Here is a 15,695-nt window from a genome sequence, read left to right as displayed (position 1 = left end):
GTTGGGTTGGACCATTGAGATCGTCATCATCTGCTTTTACCTCGGTGCAGTAAGCGTTGTGGATTTCTTCCCAGGTGGTGGGAGGGTATTTCATGAGCCTGCTTAACAATTTCCTGGTCGCCCTCGACCCATTCCTGTTCAACCCGTTTTGGAAGGCTGCTACAGCCATCCTCTCCAATACATTAGGTAAACTCATTCTCACCCTGTTAAACCGAGCAAGGAAGTCCCTGAGTCCTTCGCCAGGCGATTGCCTAACGGCGAATATGTCGTTTACCCTGGCGTCCGCTTTCTTAGCTCCAGCATGGAGGTGACAAACTTGTTTGCCATTTCCTCGAATGTTGCTATAGACCGGGCTGGTAGTTGTGAGTACCAAGTTAGGGCTCCTCCGGTTAAGGTTTTGCCAAACTTTTTTAGCAGCACTGACGGTACTTGCTCCTTTGATAGGTCGTTGCCTTTTACCACCGTGACGTAATGAATGATGTGATCTTCTAGGTCTGTGGTGCCATCGTATATCTTCAAATATGGTGGCATTTTGAAGGTTTTGGGTACAACATATGGGGCTGCCTCCTCGCTATATGGTTGTTCGACGAACCGGCCGACATCCCGCTTTGGTAGCAGCTTCGGGGCGCCCGATATCTTATTGACCCTTTCTTGATATTCTCTCATCTGGTCGCGGAGTGACTTATTTTCTTTTTCCATTTCTTCCATTTTCTTTAAAATGGTTGTCAGTGCATCATTGACTGCATCAACAATGGTGTGAGCGTTACCTGTTGAAAGAGCTGGTTGCTCGCCGCTGGTCGTTATGATATCTGCTGGTGCAACATTTCGATTCGCCCTTTGAACGGGTTTGTCAAGTATGTCATTGAGGGTACTTGTCAGCCACTCCTCCAATAACTTCTTCACTGCTAGTGGTGCCTCCTCAGCCGTGGATGTGGAAGCTCCCCTTTCACGTGAGGCGGTTACACTTGCGTGAGGGGGAGGTGAATCACTCCGCCTGGGTGTGGCAGTTGGTGTCACATTCTCATCGCCTCCTCTGTTATCCTCGTTGATGGTATCTAAGATGTTGGTAGTGACACCCATTATTGTTTTCTGTCTTTTATCTCCTTTTCCTGTCATTATTAGTTTGTGCAAACGAGGAAAAGATGGCTGTCTCCCCCCTTTTTTTTTGATCTAGAAGAAACTAAAATTTTAACGAAAAGCTCCCCACAGACGGCGCCAAATTATTTGACCAAAAAGTATTGAACCTTTTAGTTAAATCAATTAATGATAAAAATGAAGGGTGAATCTTAGTTAAGAATAATAAAATCTAGACCAAATGTTATGCAAAGCCGGTTAAGATAAATAATGTTAATCAATGTGTTTGTACTGATTAAATGCTCGTAAATGCAACAACGTAAACATGCAATAAATGTGGATGATGATAATGAATATAACAAGAAGGAATCTACCACCCAATTTTTATAAGACTTGAATGATTCTTTTATCTGATAGCAACGTGTAGAAAAGAGAAATAAAGAGGATGCAAGGATCTTTGGATCTTGTGAATAAAGAAGTAAAATCGCATGCTTGAATAGGATAATCAATGAACGAGACAACTATTGTATATTCTCTCATGTCAACCTTTTACAATGTGTTTTTCTCCTAAAGTGATGTTTCCCCTTTTGTTCTCTATCTCCTCCTATTTATAGGGGATATTTCCCAAAAATCCTAAAAAGTACAAATTAAAGAATATCCAAGGGAATATTCCTTGTATCCAACCTATGCTACTGTTATTTCTTCATCTCAGCTGCCCGTCTTTCTCATCGGCCTTCTCGAGAGCAACCTTTAGTTATTACACCGCGATCCACCCCGTCCTTGATCTCACTTATCTCTTACTGCCTAGTCCCCAATTTTAGACCAATATACTATTCTGTCACAAAAAAAAATCACATCAAAAGAACAGAATGGCCTAAATGGCTCTTAGACTTGTGCTGCGTTGTCATGACGGTCCCCAAACTTATCAATTTACCAATTGAACACTTATACTCCTTCAAATCGTGTATAATAAACGCTTATGATAGGAGGTTTCTAGTGCGTGCAATACAATCTCCTACCGGTAGGACGCCACGTCAAGAAAATTAACCCACGTAGGCTCCAGGTCATTTATTATCGCCACATAGGAAAATTAAACGGGAGAATGATTATTAACCTCCCAAACCCAAAATTTTCCCTCATTTTACACTTATCCATTTAGTTTGGCTTAGTAATTATCGAACCACTTCCGTCTCTCCTTTTGGGGTAAGTTTCTTCATCTGTTCTTCATCTTTTGACATGGCGAAGACAATGTCAAATTTGGATTTTCAATGGCATTATACGGGTAACAATTCTAGCATGGAGCGTAGTTGAATTCAGAAAAAAATTAGAAGCCAAGAAAGAACTAACAAATGCTCTGAATGCAATCAAATTGGGAACTGATTATTTCATTAAAGCACATACACAAGCTCATGTTTTTTATAGGGTGAAACTGGAGATGGCAATTATGATCATCAATGTTGGGAAGGACCAGAAGACATGAGAATGCCAAGGAATTCGTACAAAGTTGATGAACACCATCCTGGTTCTGATCTTGTTGGTGAAATTGCTGCTGCTTTTGCTGCCATCGTGACATTTTAAGATATGCAGCAACTCCACAATAATACAAAGGTTCCTTCTTCATTGCTGAAGGAGAAGACATGGCAGTAGCTTATTTCTTGCCGGAGAAGAAGAAAAAAAATCGACCTTCAAAAGAAAAGGAAATGGCTGAAATTGATGGGCAATGAAGAATCCTAGCAAAGAAATTCTATTTTTCACAGTCGAAGCTAACACGAGAAAGAATGCATCAGATTTGGATAGAAATCAGCTTCTGTAATGTTCAACAATGGAGAATGAGGTAGAAAGAAGAAGATGACTGTCAAATAGGCCACATTATTACTATTAGGACTTTTTCAACTGCCCTCATGCGCTTATAGGCGTGTGAATCACGCACTAAAGCCAAATATGACACATAGGATCAGCCTCCTGACATAAGTGTTTATTATACATGGTTTGAAGGAATGTAAGTGTTCAAATGGCAAATTAATAAATTTGGGGACCAGCATGATTAAGCTACACGAGTATAGATGCCATTTACGCCATTCGGCTAAATTAAAAGGGATAAAAACGCAGATCACTTTTTTTTTAAAAAGGCGATCACGTTCGTCAACAGGAAAGAAAATTGAAAAAGAAATTAAAAATAAAAAAAAGTCCAAGACTGATCGAGTTTTGCACCACAAAGCTAAGAACAATCTCCTCTCCCCTCCTCGTCTCCACACCCCTCTCTGTATTCTTCAGGAAGGGGGTCTTAATTAAGTATTACCCAATAATAAGCTTTAGATCTGTGTGTCTTGTTTTGATCCTTTAGCGATGTACGGATTCGAAGCGCTTACGTTCAACATTCACAGTGGCTACTTGGAAGCCATAGTGAGAGGTCATAGATCTGGCCTTCTCACTTCCGCTGATTACAACAATCTCTGCCAGTGCGAAACCCTTGATGATATCAAGATGCACCTTTCTGCTACCGAATACGGCCCTTATCTTCAAAACGGTCTCTTTTCCTTGCCTTGTGGTCTAGAATTCTGAAATTTGGATGTTTTGTAGGCTGTTTGAGTCTATTCTAAAGTTGTGATCTTGGTTTGACTTATTTGGATGTTTTATTTGATGTTCTCCTTGTACCCATTTGACTAAATCTAGGCTTTTGGACAAGATGTGAAATTTGGATGTTTAGGGGTTTCTCTTCTTTTATCATTTGAGTCAATTAAAGCTTTGTTATGTTGAGTTCTGGCTTTAAATATGAGAGATTTATAGGATACCTTGATCTTTTACAATACGCGAGAATTTGAAGATCGAAGGGTCTGTTTTTAAAATCCACGTAAGTATGCTAGGAATTGACTTTCGATTAGTTTTAGGGTAAAGAGTAGTGAATTAATTGATTTCACTGTGGTACCGTGTGCTGCTATTCCATATGATAATGAAAAACTGTTAGCTTTGATAGCAACCCCATAAACAAGCATCTCTTTTTTAAGGAGCAAAATCTGCAAGGTGCAGTGATGCTCAATCAGATCAGTAGCGGGCTTTGAATGATTAAGTGAAGATAGCATCTCCTTTTTCATCCGATCAACTTGTGTCGTTCTTGTCTGTTATCCTTTGCTTTTCTTTTTCTTAGGAATGTTGTGAATTGAAAAGCTAGATTTGGGACTAAGCAAAAGTATGACTTCTAAGTTAGGTTGTTTGTACCTTTTGCGATGGCTGTATTTCTGGTACTCCACAATTAAGATTTTCTCCTCCCTTTTTAATTTTTTTGAGGACTCCTTATTTTATTGGAAGAGACATCTGGACGTAACAAAAATCAGAATAGATATCTCTACATAGCTTCATTTATCCTCTTATGTTTTTCCTAATTGCTTGCGGACCTTGGATTTTAAAATGTTCATGTTACTTGATATTGGATGGATCACATTGTGAAACAGAGGCCAATAGTGCGAATCCATCCCTTGATGTGATCAGTATTCTGTTTCTAGATGTGGGAATATGCTTGAAGCAAAAATAAAAACTAAAAAAAGAGATGTTGTTCAGTGTGTTGGTGCTGATAGCACTTTCTGTTGCATTGCTCTTTGGCTCACTGTTATAATGTTTCTTATTTTCGGTGGCCATCTGCAGAGCCTTCCCCCTTGCATACTACCACAATTGTGGAGAAGTGCACTCTCAAACTTGTCGATGAATACAACCATATGCTTTGCCAAGCCACAGAGCCCTTGTCGACCTTCTTAGAGTACATCAGGTAAGTTATTATTGGTGTGATGGGAGTGATGGTTTATTTTACTCTAAATTCCACTTTTCATTTGTCCCATAGACAGGATAAACATTTTAGAAAACTATGAAATCAGAATATGGGTCTATGTTATCTGTGCATGATGGTTAAAAATCACGTATGTCTAGATAATATGGCATTAGGTGTCGTTGTGTGGCCGCATGTCCTATCTTTGTTTCTTGCACCCTCCATTTGCTAGGGAAACCTATCTATGTTTCTTGCACCCTCCATTTTCTACGGAAACCTATCATTGTTTCTTGCTCCCTCCATTGGTATATTATTTGTGGGAGATGTTACAAAAGAAAAGAAGAAAAGATGAGCGAAAGGTGCTGCTCGGTAGGAAATTAATTGTACTACCACATCTATCCTATATTTTGTGATGGCACTGTTGCTTTTGGAAATCAAGGTTATCATTTTTTGAGTTGAAATTAACAAAAACTTTTGAAACGAATGATGTTAAGTGTTTGAGCATTTCTTTTGTAGAAGTTGAAAGAATTATAATTGAAATAAATAAGTTAGAACCAAAAAGTTAAAACTATAGCAGATGAATTGGGATGGAGGAAGAATATATAAGGTCTCTAACTAAGTAAAAGATCCAGATGGTTGCTAGGTGATCATCTTTGGCCTCTCAAAAAATGGAACTGCGAAATATCCTAGCATTAAAGCGACCAAGCTGCATCTACTTTACCCGGATGACCTTTCAATATCTCGTCCATTCAGATGCAATAAAACATATATACAGGGATAGCCATCATAGGTTAGGGGATAGCTTCGTATACCTGTTTGGCTCTTCTCCCTTGCGCCTTCTCTCATACATAGAACTTCTGACTTTTGTGCATCATCAAATAACTAGCTTCGCCTTCACAATGTGTGATGGAGATAATTTAACTTTTCCTTCCATTTAACAAAAGGGCAGCAGTTCAACAACCTTTTCCTTTTCTTGCACTATATGCAATAAGGGATGCTTCCCAAATTGCCATATGCTTTCCAGTAACGATTGGGATAAAGTGAATATTATATCCCAAATTAGTACGTAAATGTGTATGAAACTTTCCTCTTGTGCCTATTGTGAGTTGGACTGCAAGTAATGGTCACTATGGAAAAAGGGATATTTAAATAAAACCTTGTGAGTTGCACTTAAGTGCTCCTAGTTTTAGATAAAGCATGAGCAATAATTTAGCCTTGGTATGCTAGTTTTAATTGGAACAAGCTTAAACGGTTCTCCTAGTCTATCATCTTTGATTTTCGCAACTTATCTCCAAAGAAAGAGATGGGCACTACTTAAATGATCAAGCTCATGGCTTAATGTGGGATTTTCTATTATGCTTATTGTTTCTGTTGCTAACTAATTGTTGTTCTACATGCGGTTAAGGTGTGCTGCTGGTTAATTGAGTGAGCCTGACGTGTCTTATGGAATCATATTCATCTAGCTTATTGTTTACCTCTTTCTGGTCTATATGGTTGTATCTAAGTTGTGTTATACCTTCATATGTTGCAGATACGGTCACATGATTGACAATGTTGTCTTAATTGTGACTGGAACTTTACATGAGAGAGATGTTCAAGAATTGCTGGAGAAATGCCATCCTTTGGGCATGTTTGACAGGTAGTGTTCATAATACCTCTCTCTGGCTGTTAAATAGCTGAAACTAATCAGTAGCATCTATTAACTTTCCTAACTTATTTCCACAGTATTGCTTCCCTGGCAGTTGCACAGAATATGAGGGAGCTTTATAGGCTGGTGCTTGTTGACACACCCTTGGCTCCATACTTCTCTGAGTGCATTACTTCAGAGGTATGAAATGCTTCCCGCTTATCTTTGTTTATACTTCTAGTTTCCTTCAGTATGAACCTTTTCTATGCATGCAGTTCTAGTGTAGAAGGATGTTGCACTTTTAAGTAGTTAATCAGTATCTTATGTCCACTTAATGGGTCCTTGTAATTCATTCATTATTTACATGCAGCTTTTAAGGATATACTTAATATGTCAGTTTTTGTTCATTCCAAGTAGAAGGTCTATGAATATATTGAGTATTTTATTTCTTAATCAACTGTCTTGAATCAGTTACTCTTATCAGTCTTGTTAATCAATTGTCTTACATGAGTTGCTCCTGTCAGTTTGCCTTCCGCCTTGCCCATGTTTAAATATTTCCTTTGTCAATGGAACTTATTTCATGCAGGACTTGGATGACATGAATATTGAGATTATGAGGAATACTCTATATAAGGCGTACCTTGAAGATTTCTACAGATTTTGCCAGGTAAGCATTTGTTGTACAGTTTTGTACCATATGTTTATACTTTTAAATACTGATCCCTTTCCTCAAAACTAAAATTACACGTCCTGTTACTCTTGTCTGATATGAATATATTGCCAATAGAAACTAGGTGGTGCTACTGCAGAGATCATGTCTGACTTGCTTGCTTTTGAGGCAGACAGGAGAGCAGTTAACATCACCATAAACAGGTATGTCATGGGTTCGTGATTTCTCTGAATCTGGGTACTACTGATTGTATATCAGGTTATAATTTTGCAACTACCAACTGGAATTTGTTGATGCAGCATTGGCACTGAACTAACACGTGATGACCGTAGGAAGTTGTACTCTAATTTTGGCTTGCTGTAAGTTTATGCACTTTAATCTTTTATGTTGCTGAGTCATATCCGACATTGGAGGCCTCTTTTTTTCTGACACTATTTGTGTTGAATAGTTACCCTTATGGTCATGAGGAACTTGCCATCTGCGAAGATATAGATCAGGTATTTTACGTGTAACTTTTGTTTTCCTTCATTTTTGTAGAACCTTCTTGTATATGGAGCTTCTATATTGTTAGATGGGTGCTAGTATTCTGTCTCTATTGCATGAAGTTTTACTTCCTTACCATACTCGCTGAAAAAGAAAAAGGGTGAAGTAGCATTCAGCACTGAGATGACAGATCAGTGAAGCAAAGAGAGAATTATTGATTTTCTTTGCAGAACTATGGCGGAAGCAATTGATAATTTTTCTGATACAAGTTTAGTGGCTAAACCCGAAGTTGAGGCTTATCCTGTATGTTTCCTCATACTTGTAGGTCCGTGGTGTCATGGAGAAGTACCCTCCTTATCAATCCATATTCTCTAAGTTGGCTTATGGGGAGAGCCAGATGCTTGACAAGGGTTTTTATGAAGAGGAAGTCAAACGCCTTTGCCTGGCATTTGAACAACAGGTTTTCACACTGTGGAAATTGCTTAACTGTATTTGTGTAGAATCTCTGTGAACATTTTCTTGCTTGTCTGTGAAACAGTTTCTGAAATCATGCAAAAGGATCTTCAATGTGTTCTTTTAAAAGAAAACAAAATCAATTTTTTTAAGTTTATTCTTTATATTATCTCTGATGGTGTGTTCTTTAAGTTTTCCACGAATTTTTCTTTTCTTTTTCAAAAACCTGTCTTAAAGAAGTGGTTCTAGTGTGTCTTTCAAAGAAAAGTTCTTCCGACAAAACTCACATTTCTCCGGGGAAAAAAAACTTGCAACTATCCAAGCACGTATATTTTACACAAATCTTTTTCAAAAAGTTGTTCAAACAACTTAGAATTCCTAATCACACAGCAGCTTTGACCCCCCTAGTCCTCCCAGTTCCCAAATTATACAAGAAAAAAAGGTAAAGAATATAAAGTGATATATTACAATCTGTGTACTTCCCTCACTGATTCTCTCTACTCCTTTATTGCAGTTCCACTATGGTGTATTTTTTGCATATGTAAGGCTGAGAGAGCAGGAGATCAGGAACTTAATGTGGATATCTGAATGTGTGGCTCAGAACCAGAAATCCAGAGTCCATGACAGTGTTGTTTTCATATTTTAATGATCTGGTAATTCAGATTATGTGCTCTCCATACTCTTTGTATATCTGAGTTGCACTGCAGTTTGTCGATTAATATGAGTTATTCTCGGGGTAAAGGCTAACCTCAGCCGTGTGATGGGGGTCATGCTTCGAAAAGTTATCCTCCAGGAAACTTGCCAGTCCTCCTGCATGCTTCCTGAGTTGATTATTGTGAGTTGCGAAGAGATATTAGCCTGTTCGTTGTGTATCTTCTCTAATAAATTCAGTGTATGCATGGTTGAATATCATCTGGAATGATCCTCAGATTGATATGTATCTGAAATTCTCTATTTTTTAAACTTTATCACAATAAAATTCTGCAGTTGTGTTAAATACATAACTCTTTTTGTATGAAATCCTATTTTTATTTATCATGTTCAGTAATTATTGTTATCTTTTATCTGAGGGCGTACAAAATTGAAAGAGAACGCACGTGTTAAACTAGTGCAAAGACCACAGATTCCTATATCTCATTTTCAACCCCAAAACATAAAGTCATTGCTTCATTCGTCCCATTTCTTCTGCATGGTCTCCTTCGTTTTCTCTTTCTTTGAATTAAAACCTCGGTAGGAGTGTCATGAAATGGAGGAAAAACTTCACAATTGTTCATGTTGTTAAAGTTAAATCCAAAAGAAAATGAATTGGTAAAAGAATTGTAGAAGGAGTTGTGTAATTTTTGTTATTCTCCTTTTGTATTTAGTTTTTAGCTGAATCAGAGTTTATTTATATAAGCTTCATTTCAAGTGTATAAAGAAATGGAAACTGGAGCAGTCTTCAATTTTCGTCAATATCCACCGGAGTGTCATATACTTGTGTTGGTAAGAATATAATAATAACTTGTAACGAGTTGATCAAGTTATATATTGGCAGTGAAAATTAAAAGCAATACATCCAATTACGATAAGGATAGTAATCCAAAAGATACCTATTCGTACCCAAAATATGAGCTGTATGCCCCCTTTACATGTAGGTTAAGTGCATAAGTAATATTTTCAAGAAAAAAGTTTAAAGAGAAGTAGGCGTAGATGTATTGGTAGTCAATGTTACGAGAAAGTCTCTGTAGTCTCCTTGAGGAATACTTTGACAAATGGCATTTTTAAGATGAACTCCATATTTCTTGTTGAAGGCCACTTGAATATCTTCCATGTCAACCTCTGCCCTACTTGCCATTATTCTCATCAATGCTCCTTTATCCCTTGTTGTCCCCTTTAAGCATTCATACAGCACCTGTGCAATACTCAACTCCACTCGTTTAGTTAATACAACCACACACTATTTTTTAAAAATTTAGAAACCTAATCCTACACTTAAATCATTGTCATTCCTCATTTTGTTTTATTATTTTACTTTATTTACATTGAATGATAAGTGGTAAATCCAACGTGGTCAAGTCAGAGAAAAGAGTCCCAAGAATTTGAGAAATTTGAATAGATAATTTCTGAGTTAAAATAGGATGGTTGAAATTCTTGCACTCTTAAACATAAATATTTTATTTTAAAAAACCAAGTGTTTATCCCCTTTAGTGGTCCCACATTAATCTAAACTTTTGGATACTGATTAAGGGCTAAACAGAAAAAAGTTGGAAATAGTTTTTTCTACAAATAGGAGCCGAGGTGACTCCATCAAAGCATGTGAATGAAACACTACCTGAGAAAAATACTTTGTGGGGCTGCAGATGTATTTGACTACTGCTTCCACTGCTTCCTCCAACTCTCCACATTTTCCAAATTTCAAATACTACAATAAAACTTTGTTAACAATGATTAAATTGAAAAGTAAACAGAATTGCCAAAATGATTAAAACTAACAATGTGAAATTAGTGGAAAGCAAAAGGAAAAGGAACTTAAACTCTTGAAATCTTCCTTTCGATTGTTAAAGTTAACATATTGAAGCAAAGCAAACACAATTGCAAAAACTCATTATCTTCTTAGACCTACTTACTCACTTGAACAAGGTAAAAACCATAAAAGAAATATAAAATTATCTATTCATCCCTGCCTATTTATGCAACCTAACAGCTTGTTTTGGTGGTTGTTACCTATTGTATTGTATCAAATTGTTACTTTAAAGATAATATTTTTTGATTTTTACTTAAATTTTATTTTATCGTATCATTAAATCCATCGTTACAGAACGACGAAAAGTGCCACTTTATGGAACGACGGATTTGATGTGGTAGCATCGTTTCCTTATTTTTTCCTCTCATCTTGCCCTTTTTTGTTATTAAATAATCATATTTTATTCTTTATCCTGCTTTTTTATATAATAATTCTACTCGGTTTTCTTAGTAATCTTGCAAGTTTATTCTTCGTATGATTGGTGTGTGACTTCATGAAACGACGGCAAACGATACAATCTATCCAAACATTGTATTTATCAAACAATACAATACAATATGATACATTATGAAACTAACAACTAAAAACAATCCAAACAAGCTGTAAGGAATGGAAAACTGCCTGGACCATTTCATGTTTGGTATGCAAAATGGAAAAAGAGAAAAGAAAAAAGGAGATAGAAAAAATTAATATCTCTCTCTAGGGTCCACATATTGTTTCTCCAAAACAAAAACACTTATTGAAGTTGTCCCCCTGTTCTCTTTTTAATCCAAACACAGGAATTTATTCACTTTGTTTGGAAACTAAGAAAGGGAACAGTAACATTCTTGGTTCTTCTATTTCATTTATTTATTACACTAGAAATTGGGGGGGTTGGAGACAAAAGGAAACAAATACTGTTCAAGCTGCTTACTTTTTGCTTTCCTCCTTTCCTATTCTCTCCTAATAGTGTACAGTTTCAGGTCATATTTCAAGAATGGTTACCTGTAAATATATTTTGGATGACTTAATCCTTTGAACTACGAAGGAGAGTCTTGGTATAACTGGTAAAGTTAATGCCATGTGACCAGGAGGTCACGGGCTTAAGCCGTGGAAACAGTCTCTCAAAATGCAGGGTAAGGCTGCGTACAATAGGCCCTTATGGTTGGGCCCTTCCCTGGACCCCGCGCATAACGTGAGCGTAGTGCACCGGGCTGCTTTTTTTCAATCCTTAAAATCATGCTTGTATATAAGCTAAGCTCTTTTGATTTATCTCTCGTCTTGGTTTGTTTTAAAGAGGAATTTTGGGAAGAGGAAGCAGTAGAAGAGACTTACTTTGGCATAACTATGGCCATAAATGTGTTTATAGCTAGAAAAGGTGAGTTTGAGCTGTGGAATGCTTCTTTTACTGAGAATCTCCAAGACAACAGCTTCATCAACAGTGACACCGGTTCTTCCCTCCCCTGTTTGGTATAATCTCCTCGCATCACATTTGGCTATGTGTTGGCTAATATCCGCATTGTGTGCTTTGTGTGATGCTGATAATGCCATTAGTATCTACCAAAAAAATACAATAATTAAAAATTATCATAAATTTTTGAACCCAAAGAAGATTTAAGTAGAAGATCTCTTTATAAATTTCCCAAAAAAGATGTTGTTAAAGAAGTTGGAATAATAATCCTAAAGCACTGTGCATCGCATACAGAGCAATCTGTTAGTTAACATTATGCAAGCTTTGTGTGCTTCGGGTGTTGCAGATAATGTAGTCCCCTCCTAATACCAACCAAATCAATCCATAAATAGAAATACATTAATGCAAAAAGAAAGAAAAAATATCATAATTTTAAGAAGGAACACAAATATTCCCAGAGGAATGAAAAATAACTTTTCTGAACCAAAAATCTGGAAAAATTAAATCATCATAAATTGAAAAGTTATAAAAAAGAAGTAAATAAAAGGGGCTATGAAAACAAATTTTCACCATACACAGGAACAAAACCTGAATGTTCCAAGCAAATCAGAAGAAGAAAAGAGGTGAGCGATTTTTTTTTTTTTTTTTTTTTTTTAATCTTCTGAATATTGAAATGAGCATCAGAAATTGCCAAAAAGAAAAATAAAAAACATCGAAAAGAAACAGAAAAAAGGTTAAAATCAAAAAGGGACAAAAAGAAGAAGAGGATCGAGCGGAATCTCTTGATAAGCCCATATCTACTAGTATAATGTGTGATAAGCCAAAAGGAAAAGAGGGAAATTTTTCCTTACTTTTTGACAAGGATGAGGAGGTTCAATGGAGGAAATGTCATTGTCCAAATGCCTTCTAAACTTAGTCAAATAAGCTTGTCGAATCAGAGCAACATGGCTAGATTTTCTACAGGTAAATATCTCCATTAAAGCTCTGTAATTGACCTCATTCTCCTCTAATGCTTCCCTAGCCACATCTGCATCACGCTGGTGTGGATTTTTCAACAACATGGCCAACCCCAAAGCTGCCATTGATGATGATGAAGTATTACTATTACTATTAGTAGAAGATGAAATCAGTGGATCATTTCTGTGAATGCTATTTTGGAAACCGAGAAAAGGGTCTTCTCCATACAACTCCATGTATTTTTCTTTGATTTTGTGGCGTTGGTTAGTGTTTAGAGCAGCTAAAACTTGGATCAAGTGGTTATTTAGCTCACAACAACTGTGAATCTCTTGGCAAATAGTGTCACACATTTCGCTTGATAATGACATTTTATTTTTGTTGTTGTAGTGGATTTGTGAAAAGGAGTCAACTGAGTAAATGGGATAACATACTTGGACACCACGGAAAAGATAGCTACCACTCCAACTGCCTTTTCTTTTTGTTTTTTTCTTTCTTTCTTTCTTTCCGGGTCAATTGGTGTAAAAAAGCCAGCCGGGTGCTATAAGAGGCTGCAATTTTACCAGTTACGTCAAAGCTCCCTTTTGGATCATTTTGCATGCAACTCTAATGTTTTCCGTTTGTGTGTACCTCAAATATTTTTATGATCAAATGTTTGTTACTTACCTTTCACTAGCATATACTATATATATCGAATAACATTGTCTAGACAGATGGAAATAAATTACTTCTTACGGTCCATAATAAGTGATCTTTTGACTTTTTTCTTTTGGTCCAAAATAAGTGTCATTTTACATAATCAAGAAGGAATTAATTTTATTTTTTCAAAATTTATCCTTATTTACATATCCTAATATGTCAAGGTAACGATTAATTAATGTTAATTTAGTAAATTATCTTTTTTTTTTCTAGGAGTTCGTATTTTCTTAAGGGGTGTACCATAGCTAAAAAATCACATATTATAGACCGGAGGGAGTGTTTACTAATGTAAACTTTGACCAGTATTTGAAATGCATTTTTCATCCTGTTTATATGAGAAGAATTGCAGTACATTTCGTATAAATTTTGAGTAATATTTAATTAACTTTAATTCAGTTTAGTTTTAAAGATTAGTCAAATTGATGACATTGAAATGTTACACCTAAGTTATGCCAGGATCTCCACGAAGGGGGTTCAAAATTTTTTTTTGTGGCTAGTGGGAATTGAACCTGTGATCTTATGAAAGTTTTGAACCCCTTTGACCACTAAACTATACTTCAGGGTTGTGTCAAGGGTGTTCAAAACTTAATATATAGAGATAAAAACCAAATTTTGCCTTATATATACAGTAAAATTTTTCGGCAAAGGGGTTCGGGTGAACCCCTTGCGTCCCCTAAATCCATCCCTGTGCCTAAATTAAGTGGAAAGTGGCCACTAGGAAATTATAGCCCATTTTCTTGAAAACTTTGAGTTAGTGAAAGTACCTAACGCAAATTCGAAAGGAATCTCAGTACGTACATGTGATTAATGTGGATTGTAGAAGTCGGTAATCCTTTTCGCCTTTAGATAGTCTTAAGTTTTCCATCATTTGCTGCTTCAACCTTTTCCTAATGCTAATTTACATCTTAGTTAATGAGCTAGAATGTCAATTTTGACCGATTGCTATGATTAATTATGCAATTTACATAAATTTCATTAAAAGACCTTCACAAGAACGTAGGACATTTTTTTGTTAAGTAAAGACTTTTGTAAAGAAAAAGTTGCAAAGAAATGTACAACTTTACCGGTAATTTGGTTGATAGCAGGAATTATAACGTAGTTATTGTTTATGTAGCGGTTAGTAATGAGGAGATTTCTATATATGAATTAGTTCATTTTAAAGGGTATTTTTTCTTCAAATATTTTAATTCCCGCATTATTAATATTAAACATATTCTTATTCTATATTTTATCCTGCATAAAATAATACACAAATTACAGCATAACTTTGATGTGGATATATCATTAATACTGACAATTAAACATTGCAGTAATTCATGCAACGATTGAATTTCTTTTGCCACCAACTAAATATTATGTTATCTTACAGTAAAATGAATTAATTCAACATATCAACCAAACCTCTTACAATATATAATTTTTCAAGTCATTCTTTACGTATTGTCCATACTTTTGTTGTGCGCAAGGATTGAGAAAATGTGGTCATGCGTAATTCCAATCGAGCTTATCTATCTTTTTCTTGTTATACGCAACAAAAGTTTTATCTTCATAAATAAAAGGCAGAATAGCTTAAATGACACTTATTCTTGTGCCACTTTATTATGCTGGTCCTCAAACTTAGCATTTTATCAATTGAATACTTATATTCGTTCAAACAGTGTATACTAAACGCTTATGACAGGGCTGCTGTGCGTGTAATACATTCTCCTACACGTAGGATGCCATGTCATGCCACGTCATTACTAGTGCCACATAAAAAACAAACTATTAACTTTATCTTCATTTTTTTCCCTACTCCACCATCTCTTCTCCTTACCACCAACAACTCCACTGCCATCGCCAGAAAATTCCTCCGATCACCGGAGAACACCATTAAAAGTCTTGTAGTGTTCATTCAATTCTAAGAGTCTTGTAGTGTTCTAACGAACTAACTTTGCTGTTAATGACATATACGCACAAAAAGAAATAGGAAAAAGAAAAAGCAAGATGTTTACATTTGTTAGTCTCTTGGTTGGGGGTGGGTGGGGAGAGAAAGAGAAAAAGAAGTAGAAATGGGAGATGGGAGATGGGTTTTGGGGAAGAACG

General features: G+C 36.2%; 2 protein-coding genes across 2 annotated transcripts; one reads left to right on the top strand and one right to left on the bottom strand.

Moving 5' to 3' along the window:
* On the top strand, positions 3,228–9,099 carry LOC109230991 (V-type proton ATPase subunit d2). Its single transcript, XM_019396510.1, has 10 exons — positions 3,228–3,601; positions 4,714–4,834; positions 6,363–6,470; positions 6,557–6,659; positions 7,045–7,125; positions 7,246–7,331; positions 7,428–7,487; positions 7,577–7,625; positions 7,937–8,071; positions 8,579–9,099. The coding sequence occupies exons 1-10, from the start codon at positions 3,421–3,423 to the stop codon at positions 8,708–8,710; spliced, it is 1,056 nt and encodes a 351-aa protein (XP_019252055.1). The 5' UTR covers positions 3,228–3,420; the 3' UTR covers positions 8,711–9,099.
* Positions 9,562–13,361, bottom strand: LOC109230982 (annexin A13-like). The gene is made up of 4 exons (XM_019396501.1): positions 12,809–13,361; positions 11,882–12,103; positions 10,376–10,465; positions 9,562–9,955 (listed from the first exon to the last, which is right to left on the bottom strand). The coding sequence occupies exons 1-4, from the start codon at positions 13,280–13,282 to the stop codon at positions 9,734–9,736; spliced, it is 1,008 nt and encodes a 335-aa protein (XP_019252046.1). The 5' UTR covers positions 13,283–13,361; the 3' UTR covers positions 9,562–9,733.

Source organism: Nicotiana attenuata, chromosome 1, assembly GCF_001879085.1.
Source record: "Nicotiana attenuata strain UT chromosome 1, NIATTr2, whole genome shotgun sequence".
Lineage (NCBI taxonomy): Eukaryota > Viridiplantae > Streptophyta > Magnoliopsida > Solanales > Solanaceae > Nicotiana > Nicotiana attenuata.
This window is presented reverse-complemented; position numbering and strand designations above follow the sequence as displayed.

Coding starts and splice junctions, on each gene's coding strand:
- LOC109230991 (XM_019396510.1), top strand. CDS start 3,421: ATGTACGGATTCGAAGCGCTTACGTTCAACATTCACAGTGGCTACTTG. Junction 6,660..7,044: donor CTGAGTGCATTACTTCAGAG/GTATGAAATGCT, acceptor TATTTCATGCAG/GACTTGGATGACATGAATAT. Junction 7,332..7,427: donor GTTAACATCACCATAAACAG/GTATGTCATGGG, acceptor TTGTTGATGCAG/CATTGGCACTGAACTAACAC.
- LOC109230982 (XM_019396501.1), bottom strand. CDS start 13,282: ATGTCATTATCAAGCGAAATGTGTGACACTATTTGCCAAGAGATTCAC. Junction 12,104..12,808: donor CTCCTCATCCTTGTCAAAAA/GTAAGGAAAAAT, acceptor TTTTTTTGGTAG/ATACTAATGGCATTATCAGC. Junction 9,956..10,375: donor CCACAAAGTATTTTTCTCAG/GTAGTGTTTCAT, acceptor AGTATTGCACAG/GTGCTGTATGAATGCTTAAA.